At 50.8% G+C, this 13,202-nt stretch overlaps 1 protein-coding gene across 1 annotated transcript in view; it reads left to right on the top strand.

The window, feature by feature from the left end:
• Positions 1 to 13,202, top strand: part of LOC119969691 (glutathione synthetase-like) — a 102,858-nt gene that overhangs the window by 31,836 nt on the left and 57,820 nt on the right. The window contains exons 3-4 of the mRNA XM_038803681.1: positions 10,228 to 10,373; positions 12,213 to 12,288. Of these exons, the coding sequence (XP_038659609.1) occupies positions 10,228 to 10,373; positions 12,213 to 12,288 (222 nt within the window). The remainder of the gene's footprint in view (positions 1 to 10,227; positions 10,374 to 12,212; positions 12,289 to 13,202) is intronic.

Here is a 13,202-nt window from a genome sequence, read left to right as displayed (position 1 = left end):
CCTCGGCCCCCCCCCCTCTGCCTCGGCCCCGGCCCCCCTCGGCCCCAGGCTCGGCCCCCCCCTCGGCCCCCCCCCCCGAAGGGCGCCGAAGTTCAGCTTGCCCGGGGCGCAAGCAACCCTAGGGCCGGCGCTGATCTAGATGTTGTCATAGAGCCCGCAAGGCCAAAAAATTAGACACTGAGTAAGTTGGCACGGGTGCAGGGCACAGATTTGTTATAGGGGCTCGGGCACGTGTATGAACTGTTTGTTATTAAAATCACTTTCACACCTACAGAAGCTGCCTTTGTGCTCTGTCCGATGCGTGCGGGGGTGTGGTGTGAGGTGAGCGCCAGTGTGTACGTGAGGGGTGATAGAACATCGGGCTCAGGTGAGTGTGCCCCCCCCCCCCCACCCCAGGTCGCCCTCGCCATCTCCCCGGGCAGACGACGGGATCGTGCGCTGCAGCGTCACGGCCGCATGCAGGGACGGTTCGGGTGGAGGGTGGTACTGTGGCCATGAGTTAGACATTGTCCAACGATGTGGAGCCCAGAGCTTATCGCAGAGCGGGTTGTTATCATCCTCCATGGCCTGCAATAGGCCCACTTCCACCGGCGACCGTGTGAGCTCGGCCCATTGTGCAGCAGGTAGGTGTGCAATGGAGGGGTGGTGTGCATGCGGGTGATGTGAGGGTGGTTAGTGGTGGGTGGGTGGGGTGAGGGTGGTTGGTGGGTGGGGTGAGGTTGGTTGGTGGTGGGTGGGTGGAGTGAGGGTGGTAGGCTGGTGCCATATTGTGCTGTCTGTGCCCATAGCCGGCCATTTCCACACCCCTCTAGTCTGTGAACCGGGCGGCTATCAACCCATCCCGTGCCCACTGGCCATGCCAGTAATGGTGGGCAGCCTCCCGTCCATGTTCAGCCCATCTGGGAGGCCTCTCTCGCCGCCGAGGTTTGAACCACCTCTGGAACGGCGGGCTTAGCGGCGCGAGAAGGCCCCCGGGGTCCTGGGGGGGCGGGGGGGCGATCGAACCCCGGGGGGTGCCCCCACGGCGGCCTGGCCCGCGATCGGGGCCCCCCGCTCAGACTCCGGGCCAGTGCCCTGGCTGCACTATTTTCCTCCGCGGCCGCCACGGCCTCTGCCATGGCGGAAGCGGAAGAGAAACCCACATCGCGCATGCGTCGGCAGTGACGTCAGCAGCCAGCTGCCTCACTGCCGGCGCATGCACGGACCGGCGAAAACCTTTCGGCCAGCGCCGCTGCCGGGGGCGCCGGTTTTTTGCGTCGGTCTTCTGGTGGCAACTGCTCCGGCGCGGGGCTGGCCCCCAAAGGTGGGGAATTCTTCACCTTTGGGGATGCGCGACCCCTGGGTGGTTGGCGCCACTCCCCTACTCCGGGACCCTCCATCACGCCGGGTAGGGGAGAATGCCGCCCCGGTTGTTTGATTTACGCTGACGTGACTTCGGCGCATCCAGCCCGGAGAATTGGAGCAGCCCCGGGGCCCATAGCGTTGCGTCGGCCCTCGCTATTCTGCGCAGCACGAATATTTGGCAGCTGGAGAATATCGCGGGCAGCGTTGGAGCGGCGGGGCGGGATTCACGCTGCCGCCCCCCCCCCCCCCCCCCCCCCCCCCCCCCCCCCCCCCCCCCCCCCCCCATCCCCGCCGATTCTCCAACCCATAGCATCCCAAATCTGTGACCCTCGCCTCGCAGGATGATAATGGCGGCAGGCGCGTGGTAACTTGAATGTTACCCTCTAAATCTCACCCTTATGCCGAACTCTATTTTTTGAATGGTGGCAGGAAGGATAATGTTTCGAACACTGAATTTGGCAAGTAAGGGGTTCTGCATTTTTAAAAAGCTTTAATAAGTTTCGTGATATCTGAGAGTACAATCTTTCAACCTTCACAAAACAAAGGCTCCTTTGGCTTCTCACAATTGCTGGGCATGTGGAAATGCCTCAGATCCCCTCAAATTTTGTTTGATTATGGCTGGAAGTCGTGAGGAAAATTTGGTGAACATTCCCGACGGAGATTAACTTGAAGTACAGGCCATCAGAGAGAAGTGCTTCTGGATCTTCCTCCACGGCAGTTTTTGCTCTCGAAATAACATAAACAGGAGCTCCTGCATAGTGATTAGGAACTGGCAAACTAGATGATTTTGTTTCCATCCCTTGCCTGGGGGCAAGAAGACTTTAGGGTGCCAAATGCTGCATTGCCTCAGGATAGACGGGGCCCGCGAACGTGGCGTGGGTCCTGAAGGTCGGCCAGTTGGCAAAAATGGGTCCCTGGAAAAAAGTTTGCAAAAGTTTGCTGAGTTTGTTGGTGCTTGGCTTGTGTTGTAAATTCAGCCTAGTTACAGGCAGAGACAATAGGGCTGCACTGTGGTTAGAAGTTGTGTTACATGCAGTGCTGATAATTACGCAGCAGTGTAAATATTGTCATGCAAGGAGTGACAGCTGTGTTTTCTGACTATTTGTTAGAGAACCAGCTCTTCCCTTTTGCAGGGAGGTGTTTGAGTCTTGTCCACCACTTCTTAAATCGTGAGATCGAAATACAGAGATTTTTTTTTAAATTTAGAGTATCCAATTCATTTTTTCCAATTAAGGGGAAATTTCAGCGTGGCCAATCCATCTAGCCTGCACATCTTTTGGGTTGTGGGGGCGAAACCCACGCAAACACGGGGAGAATGTGCAAACTCCACACAGACAGTGACCCAGGGCCGGGATCGAACCTGGGACCTCGGCGCCGTGAGGCAACAGGGCTAACCCACTGTGCCACCGTGCTGCCCCTAAATACAGAGATTGACTGCAACATGCAGATCGGTAACGAGAAACGTCTGATGAGCATGTTAACGCTGCATCCAGTTTTACCAGATCAGGGTCTTTGCCCCAGGCATAAAAATAAAGGCAGTTTCACCCTTCACCCCAGAGCTCGTTGACCCACACAGGCTCCAAACTGGGTGGGATTCTCCAATCCACCAGCTGTGTTTTCCGGTGGGGGCCGCCGTCAGCGAGATTCACCGTTCCCGCAGGCGACCATTAGGGTTCCCTATTGTGGCCGCCCCACACCATCGGGAAACCCACGGGCGTGGGTACACTGCTGGTGGACCGAAGGAGCTCGCCGACGGAGCATTCCATTGACAGATGTTAAAATTCCCACCCTTGTATTCAGATCCCTTGTGTGGTCTCATGCCATCCTATTCTTCTCCTTCAACTCCAAGAACCGATTTGCAATCCATCCATTCTGGCTTTTGCTCATCCCCGTTCCCTTTGCCTCAACATTGACGGCCATGTCTTCAGCTGGGTAGCTCTGGCATTCCCTCCCTAAATCTCTCCGCAGTGCTTCACATCTCCCTTCGGGACACTCGCTCCTTAAAACCTTTCATTATTTCACAGTTTGATCACCTTTCCAAACGTTTCCTTTACCGGCTTGGTGTTGTGTTCTTTGGCCTTGATACCAGGGGGCAGCACGGCGGCGCAGTGGTTAGCACTGTTGCCTCATGGCGCCGAGGACCTGGGTTCGATGCCGGCTCTGGGTCACTGTCCGTGTGGGGTTTGCACGTTCCCCCCCGTGTCTGTGTGGGTTTCACCCCCACAACCCAAAGATGTGCAGAGTAGGAGGATTGGCCACCCTAAATTGCGCCTTAATTGGAAAATAATTAATTGGGTACTCTAAAAAAAATGTTTTTAAACTCTTTGGTCTTGATTCTCTGCCATCGGTAGCGGAGTCACCAGTGCGGCAGAGAATCAAAAATATTGGGATCAGAGGTCCCCAAAATGAGAGAACTCCCAAAGAGACCCCTGTTATAGGGAGACCTTTCATTGGGACTGCCTTAATAGGAAGATTCCCCCCCAGGGGGCCCCTGAATAGGAAGATCTCCCAGGACCCCCTAACTAAAGGAACCCCCCACGGGGACCCCTGACTAAAGGGATCCCCCTCCCCCAGAAAAGAGACTCCTGCCTGGAAGCTGGAGAGCAGTCTAGGCAGGGGCAGTGAAAACAATTGCAGCTGTACCACTTACCTGGAACCTCCATATGTCCATCCCTGAAAGGAGAACAGCTGGGGCCCCTCAGAGCCATTAGCTGCAAGCTATGCATTCATTTGTGTTGACAGTTTCCACGAAACAGCTGCATTCATCCATCTCCCTTCATGGAAGAGTGCCTCTGAAACCTCAATGTTTACAAAGATCAACCACAACCACATCAAAGAGCTGTACGTCCATTGCAATCACCCGCTTGAGTGATAGGAAAGCATTTACCTCTTGGGGGACACTTTCCTGAAATGCTACTTCAGTCTCCCTTGACTAGTCAATTGTGCGGAAATCTGCAGAGCTAACCATCAGTGCCATTGGTTGGAGCCAAGTTGGATCAAAGAGTTAGGGAATAAGGTGTCTGCCCAGGAGTCACGGCTTGGTCAGCCCGATGAGGACCCAGCCCTGCAGCTGGCTTACCAAGAGAAGAAGGCAATGCTGAAGGGCCTGCAACTCATTGGGTCCCACACTGCATACATGTGGTCATGGATCCAGTTCCTTAAGGACTCCGACTGCGTGGGGGTTCTGGGGGAGGGTATCATGACCAGAGAAATGCCCCTTTCATGGCACAGGGCCATTATTGCCCTGTTGCCCAAGAAGGGGCAACTCTAACTGCTAGAAAGCTGGTAGAGACCCTGATCCCTCTACCTCGAGCCCCATTCTCGATGGTGTGCCCTGACAATATATTTTTTCTGCCGGGTGCACAGCCTGAACTATGACAGGGAGCTCCTGTTCATAGGCGTGAGGAGTCTTGGTCACGCCTTGCAGCCGCTGCTCGTCTGGAACATAGTCGCCTTGCGCCGAAGCTCACCTTCGTCTGGAATGGTGGTTGCCATCTGGGAGGCACTGCTGAGGGACCCGTACCTCCACCAATACCATTTCTGGTGGCTGGCGGAGGGATGGGCTGTGGCTGCCAGGGTGACCAGCATCAGAGACGTGTTGGGTGGCGGAGGAGTGGGCTGAATGACACCCCACGCGTTGGCGCATTGCGCAGCGATGGATGTCCAGCTCGGGGCCAATGCCATTTGTAACCTCAAAATGGTTGTGCTCAGATCTGATGACACTTGCGGTCAAGAGGGGGCTTAGGTGTGCAGTGCACCCCCGTCTGAGCGTAACCCATCTCGGACGGAAATTCACATAGGTCCCAAACCATGAACCCCTCCTGGGGAGCCAGCGCCCCACAGCCCAAGCTGCCTCGCAGAAAGGCCCTCCGTGCCCAATAGCGCTGCACGGAAGGGTTTCCTGTATGAGCTACTGCTTCGTGCTCTGTATGGCATTCCCCAGTCAGCCGCGCACTATTGTATAATGCCTTTTATGCGGGGGCCCAGATGTATCTAAACTTGTGCCAGGACCAGGCAAGCAAGAACAGCAGTGCAATGGGCTTTGCCCACTTCGCAGGCATGTGCAGGTGCAGGGTGTAATAGAATGCACCCCCATGGCCCTACCGTCTCCATGGCATCATGCAACATCATTCAAAAACTGCAAAGGATTCCACTCTGTCCATGTCCCAACTCATTTGTGACCACATGGTGCACATAAAACAGGTGTATGCCCGCTTCTTAGGTAGCGTCCATGACAGTTACATCTTGGGGAGCTCGCAGATCCCAAACATCTTTGAGGGGCAGCAGCGGCTGGAGGAACTGGGGGTTCCCACTCAGGAGGTGGCTGATGGCTCCAGTTCCGGTGCCTGGACTGGTCAAGGGGTGCCCTGCAATGCAGCCCCAGAGGGTGTCCCACATCGCTGTGGTCCGCTTTGCTCTGCACAGTTTGGAGCTGCAGATGGAGGCCAGCTGGATCCAGAGGAGGTGAGGAGGTACACATCTCCTCGGATGAGGGGTAGGTCGAGCTGAGCAGCGAGGGGCAACCCAGGGAGGAGAGGAAGAAGGACCTATGGCCAGTGACCCCATCAAGCCTTCTCGGCTTGGGGACAAGTAGGACCAGGGAGTGAAGAGTTCTCCCACTGTGGGGTGTGACCCCTGTTCATAGACACCCATCAGTACTGTGGTGCCAGCGCTTGGTTCTTGTGATGGTCTGCAAGTTCATGGGCAGGGTGCTAAGGCCATTGGCTGCACACTGTGGGAGAATGATGACGACTTGAATTGAGGAGTAACTGATGCTCCTCTCATCTTCAGTGATATGTCTAACTCCTACCTGACAGAGAGCTGAACGCATCCTGCCAATGAACAGGCGTATCATGGGGTTCAGAGACGTCCCACCTGCTAGAGCCCCTCCAAGGTCTGGGTCCTGGCTGTGGTGTTCTTTGTGGTTCAAACCTAGGATGGTTGGCGTAGTGTTCACAAAGACCACAACTAGTTTTTTTATATCAAACAATGCTAAAGATTTATTTACACTACTTTAATTGAATTCAACCTCTTATCTCTATAATAAACAACTAACAATAAATATACAATCTACACTCATCTAACACTAAACTGTCGACACTCGCCTATCGGCCAATTGTCCTGTCTGTGAATTGTCCTGTCTGTCAATTGTCTGTCGGCCAACTGTCTGTCGGCTAATTGTCTTTCGGCAAATTGTCCTACTACCACGCTCGTGTGCGGACAATTCGCCGAAAGACAATTGACAGACAGGACAATTGGCCGACACTTATTAAAAATAAAAGAATAAAAGGGATAGGCGAAATAGAAATACAAATACAACAAATTATTTATTAAATATTATTTATTAACGATTATTAAAAAAATTACTCATTTATATAAAAAAAGACAGGAACAGTCTATTAAAAACTCTTACATACAATTATGTGCACATGCACGTAAAAATTGCAACCCATCTTCAGCATTGTAGTTGAGTACAAGTTTTTGGAGTCTTTTCTTGAGGCGAATGTATTTTTTGTTTTCCCTTGCCACATCAGCCCCTGATAATGCCTGTTCTATTATAATTTCAGTGCTTGACTGTTCAATCCTAAGCTTCTGAATTAATTTGGATAAATTAGGGTGATGGACATTGACTCTTCTACTGAAGGCGTGGAGCCACCCTTCTAGCGAGTTGTTAGTTTTTGGGAGATCACTGAGAACTCTGGAGTGACACGACCATAAATAAATGTCAAATATTGGGCGTCGACGTCTACCGCATTGTATGATTCCTACCCATGTACACTCGAAATAAGACAGGAACTGTTCCAAAATTTCATCTGTTTGTGCATCTAAAGAATGAAGAAATTGTTCAAACAAAACAGCAACATCATCAGGTGGTACGAAAGCTATCGCTTGCAGCTGTTTTATAATGAAAGCATTTTCTCAGTCGCTGTACCACGTTTGTAAGCCTGTAGTCTGTATCTTGCGCCATAAACACTGGCCAAAGTGAAAAAAACAACCATACACAGAAACGTGAGGTAAATGTTTTTTGATGCTGTTTATAGCTGCTTTCTCAAAGTCCACTGTAATAGACGTCACATTTAAATTCCTTCCTTCTGTAATGAATTTAAATATTAAATCATAATTCTCTTCACTTTTACTGTTTGTTACACAATAAAGTAGTGGCACTGTTTTACGTTCAGAAATTAGTGCATGGATCGTATATAGCTGCTTACCCAAAGGCGCAGAGTCAAAAGTCCCGTCACAAAACCATTCGGTTTTCTTGGATAAAATTTCCAAATTTTTCAACGTACCAAATATAGAAACATCTTCATTTTCATAGAGTAAAAAATCATCGCCTCTTGGAGTCTTATATAGTTCTTCCTCACTTATTACTGGTCTTTTTCGTCGCACCGTACGCTTGAGAGAGTCCTTTTTTGGTAATGCTCCGACAATGGTCAAGGGGATATCGGACGTTACATTATCAATGATAGCGCTTGGCAATTGTTCAGATTGTGCAGCAAGGTGTTTTATTTCTTCTTTAACTTTTGAAGCTTGATTCTCAATAGGTGTTGGCGGATGCGAGTGTTCAGAAAACGTTTTGCTAATTACGTCATCGATCGTTGTCATTCTTGCGTTGCAGACTTTACGATTTGCGCATCTCCAATAAGTCTTTGATTCCCTGGTTTTGTCAATAATATAGGCTTATCCCTCGAACAGAAGCTTTTTGCCTCCTCGCTCCGTTTTGACAAACTCCATGATAGATACTGAAGGGCTTTGAATAAGGTCTTGAAATTCATTTACAATTGTTGAAGTACGTAATTTAGTATAACTATTTTAAGCGGGTTCCCTGTCGACTAATTGTCCTATCGGCCAATTGTCCTGTCTGTGAATTGTCCTGTCTGTCAATTGTCTGTCGGCCAACTGTCTGTCGGCTAATTGTCTTTCGGCGAATTGTCCTACTACCGTCGACACTAAAACAATAACTATGATCTGCTCTCACTAACATTAACGCTCTACAGTACTTGCTACTAGCGTTCTCCTCCACACTCTCCCAGAAGGCTCAGCCTCGACATCTTATTCAGCATCGAGCTCCCTCTAGTGTTTGAAGGTGTCACAATATTAACTCTTACAATGCTGCACATTTCTCATAATGTCACACTGGTGTGTTGTGGACAACCTCGCTACACTTTGTCAGCCCATGGCCTCCTCATCACTGGAGAAGAGTGGCAGAAATTCGAGGCCTGAGTGTTGTTGCTGGGGGCAGGGGAGGGGGTGGCCCATGCCAGCAGTAGCCCATTTTTACTGAGCCATCAGTGTGGGAGGGAGAGTCATAGAGCTGCCATTCTCACACTCCGCAAGGTTGGCGTTAACTGTGCGCGGGGGGGTGGGGGGGGGGGGTGGGTTGCGGAGCATGGCGCCATGAAATGACAGTGTGGAGGACCTGCGGGTGGCCAAAGTGATGTTTAATACAAGAGCTATATTGGTGATCTATCTCATCGAGTGATTCACCCGTACAGTTTCTTACTCTTCCTCCCACTCCCACTACGCCTAGGTGTATCCCAGGATCCACAGCCGAGTTTGAGGCGGCCTGCTGCCGTCCACATCCCGTTGCCTGTGGCAGGCGTTCCCTGGGGGGGCCCTGGGTCTTGAGGGCCCAGGCCAATGTTTCAGGGTTGCCCTCGGTGTGCTGGGCTGGAGGTGTTTCGCTCACAGGGAGCGGGTGTCAGAAAGGCTTGACACCCTCAGGATCCCCTGGGTGGATCTGCACTGGCGGAGGGCGAGGGTGACAGATGTGACGTCTCTTCAATGGTGGTGTCGGAGCTGCTCATGTCCGTGGTCACAAAGGGGCGCTCGGATTGTCCGGGCTGGTCGACTGATTGCCCTGCAAGGGAAGGGAGCTGTCATTAGTGCATCACAGGGGATAGATTATGGGACAATATTTACTCATGTGAGGTTTGAAGAATGACTGTGTGTCCTGAGGGTACTCACTTTTGTCTGCAGCCCCCACTTCACCCTCTGCACAGGTGTGGACTTGGTCCTCCTCAGCCAGTTCGAGGGCTGTTTCCTCAAAGAGGGCGAGGCGTCTGTGTCCGTGGGCGCTTGTTACGCTTGAGATTGTCCTACAATGAGACGGACGGGGAGAGAACAGGCAAGAGTCCTGCCATTCCGATGGTGATGAGGGTGTGGCATGTGTGGAGAGGAGGAGTAGTTGTGAGGAGCAGAGTAGATACTGGGGGAGACATACCCTGGCTGCACGAAGGAGGTTATTCACCTTTCTGTGGCACTGATGTCCCTTCCTCTTCTGCTGGCGCTGACTCGGGCTGCCACTGCCTCCCAGGCAGGCATGGGTGGTCACCTTACTGGATGACCATGGACAGAGGGCACCCTCTGCTGTTCACCATCCAGGGGTCTGGTCAGGTCTCCTCTCTGAGAAACCCAGTGCTGGCTCTCTGGAAGATCTCCCTGGAATGGATCTGAAACAAACGCTGGAGCTCACCACTGATTGTAAAAATTAAGGTGCCCCGGGCGAGCGAATCTTGGGGAGGTTGCAAGAGCACGGCATGATTCACATGGCAAAAACATTTTTGTTATAAAGAGGCTCAATATTCCATGATTCTCAAATTTCCCGCCGATAGTGCTGACGGGATTTGCACCTGTTTTCACACCGGAACTAACACTTGGCCAAACTTTGGTAAGATTCCGCCCAATGTCTCAACCTGTCTTTTCCTGTTACTGACATCAATGGAACAACTTTGTGTGGTTCCAGCATTTTATTTTTCCAGATTCCCTGCGTTTCTAGTGTCTTTGAATCTTGCTTTATTTGTTGATTTCTACTCAATTCTCATCGTTTTGGTGTTCCACGCAGTGATCTTTTACATTTATTTCTCTTTTGTTTTTAAAAAGTCAACCAGCTATGCACCGTTTACCCTGTTCCCGTCACCAGTACCGAGGAAACTGTTCACAGAGGCATTTGAGGTCCAGCAAGACTTTAACATGCTGGTTGATAGAGTAAGCCAAGACTCTGAATTTTTAACCAAAGCACTGGCGAGGTAAGGCAATTGTACAAAGAACACGGCTGTGCTTATTAACTTTCACAGTTTGCTCTTTTTGGATCAAAGCTTTTTGTATTGTACAATAAGTCAGTGTTTTAGGTTGCCCGTGTTAACATGATCCATTTCACATCAGATGTAACGGGGTCAGATGTCCACTTAGCGTTGCAATTTCCACTTCAGTCACATTTCGTATTGAAGACGATGGAGAGTCGTTTCACCAAACTGGTGCAATTTTAGAATAACCTCTCCTGTTTGCCACCCCTCCAGCCCCTCACTATGCCCACTCCTCTCACCAGCACTCTCCCAAGCCCTTGCTCACGGCAAGAGTACAGGAGTGGGAAGTGGCAAATGCAAAGGAGCATGGGGTAAGTGGAAAGAGTTGGCATATTCCTTCAATATTCAGAAATTTACTTAAAATTATTTCACATTTGCATATAGAAATTTAGGAATGTCCAATTGTTAAACCTGTCGAGTATAATGTTTAAATATTTTTTCTGACTAGTAACATCCTACAAAACCTTATCTTGGGGAATTACCCAACCTCGCCCTTGGGCGTCCGCCACCATTCCACCCCCGACCACCCACCCCCCCCTCCTCCCCCCCACCTCCCCCCCACAACTCGGCAGGGGAGAGCTTGTATTCCACCAGCCCCATGGGGAAATCGATTAGGGGCTGGTTTAGCACTGGGCTAAATCGCTGGCTTTGAAAGCAGACCAAGGCAGGCCAGCAGCACGGTTCAATTCCCGTACCAGTCTCCCCGAACAGGCGCCGGAATGTGGCGACTAGGGGCTTTTCACAGTGACTTCATTTGAAGCCTACTCGTGACAATAAGCGATTTTCCTTTCATTTCATCAGGTCGTCCCCGTGTGTCTCGTGGGGGTTATACCACTTACTGTGGCAAAGTAGCTCCCTGATACTGATAAGCAACTGTTTTAATGAAGTTCTGTAGGGCATACTGAAACCTATAGACCAATTAGACACTTGGAACAGTGAATCCACGTTCCCAACCATCACATGCTGTCTTAGCTCTTCTGTCTTATCTCGAGGGGGCAAGGATTTCCAGATACATAGGAAACCACCGCCTGGAGTTCCCCCTCCAAGTCACTCACCACCCTGACTTGGAAATATATTGCTTCACTGTCACTGGGTCAAACTCCTGGAACTCCCTCCCTCCACCTCAGGGACTACAGTGATTCAATACACTGCCTGTGTATTACAGGCACTACGGTAAATCCCTGTCTGCTGGCTCCTCCCAGTAGGCGGCGTATAAAAGTGTGTGCTCTCCTGTGCTGCTCCCATTCTGGTTCAAGCTGCAGGAGGCACAACATCTTGTGTAATAAAGCCTCGATTGTTCCACCATTCTCGTCTCGTGGTAATTGACGGTACATCAACCAGATAATCTGTTTTTTGTTTGATGTTGATGGAGGGATAAATATTGGCCAGGACGATGGGGATAATTCCCCAGCTCTTGAAATAGCGCCATACATCTTTTAATTTCACCTGAGAGAGCAGAGGGGGGCCCTGGTTTTGCAACACCCTGAACAATGCAGCACTTGCTCAGTATTATTTGGAGCGTAAACCCAGATTTCTGGGCTCCAGTCCTGGGAAGCGACATTCTTCTCAGTCAGAGGCGTGAGTGCCACCAACAGAGCCACAGCTGGTGCCTGTATGAATTTGTTTGAATTCAGACCCTTCAATTAGTGTATTGAAGATGTGTCAATGCAGCCTCCCTTTAGGCAGAGTATTAACGTGGCTGTGTTCCGAATGTGCAGTGTGTCTCCTTCAGGCTTTTCTGCTGTCTTGTTCAGTAATTCTTCTCTGCTATCTCACTTGCAGCACCGTACAAGTAGATGAATTTACTGCTGGCCTCTTCAGCATCTACAAGCAGGTGCTCGAAGAAGGTATCACTCAGGTAGTGAACTTGTTTTATCCCAATGGGGGCCGACGGGGAAATTGAATCATTTAAAAAGTAAGCGATTGTTCTATTTTCCTCAGGATTTTTGATTTTAAACAGCAGGGCAGTGGCGGTTGTCTGAATGCAAAGTCCTCTTGAACAGTGGGAAACTTTTCGCAATGTAGTTTATAGAATTTGACCGGGGGACACGTGTGGAGAGGATTGTGAGCTCCGTCACCCCACAATCACCGGCAGCATTGGGAACAATTTGAATGAGGAATTAAAAGTTACTGGGCAAAAATGTGTACTAGAATTTACAGTGCAGAAGGAGGCCATTCGGCCCTTCGAGTCTGCACCACCCCCCGGAAAGAGCACCCCACACCTCCACCCTACCCCCGTAACCCCACCTAACCTTTTTGGACACTAAGGGCAATTTAGCATGACCAATCCATCTAACCTGCACATACTTGGACTGTGGGAGGAAACCGGAGCACCCGGAGGAAACCCACACAGACACGGGGAGAAGACTCCGCACAGACAGTGACCCAAGCCGGGAATTGAACCTGGGACCCTGGAGCTGTGAAGCCACAGTGTTAACCGCTGTGCTACCGTGCTGCCACTGGCGCACTGTGAAAGCCTATTGGCTGTAAATGAGACTATTTGAGACTATTATACATACCTTAAACATGTTGTGTACTTTTGTTAATGGAATTTATTTTCTTCCCTTCCTATTTATCACCTCCGGCTGGGCGTATGGAGCATTCTGACCATTAACAACAATGTCCTTGCTGGTCAACCTTAAACTGAGCAGTTCACTTGAGCAGTGGGTGAAGGTGTCAGTGGCCGAGGGCGCGATTCTCCGGAAAGATGTGCAAGTGTTGTAGTGAGTGGGAATTGCCGCGAGTTTCCCGGTGCTTGGCCCTAATTCAAAG

The sequence above is a fragment of the Scyliorhinus canicula genome, chromosome 7 (genome assembly GCF_902713615.1).
Source record: "Scyliorhinus canicula chromosome 7, sScyCan1.1, whole genome shotgun sequence".
NCBI classification, from domain to species: Eukaryota; Metazoa; Chordata; class Chondrichthyes; order Carcharhiniformes; family Scyliorhinidae; genus Scyliorhinus; species Scyliorhinus canicula.
The sequence above is the reverse complement of the archived record's forward strand: the minus strand, read 5'-3'. Positions and strand labels throughout refer to the sequence as shown.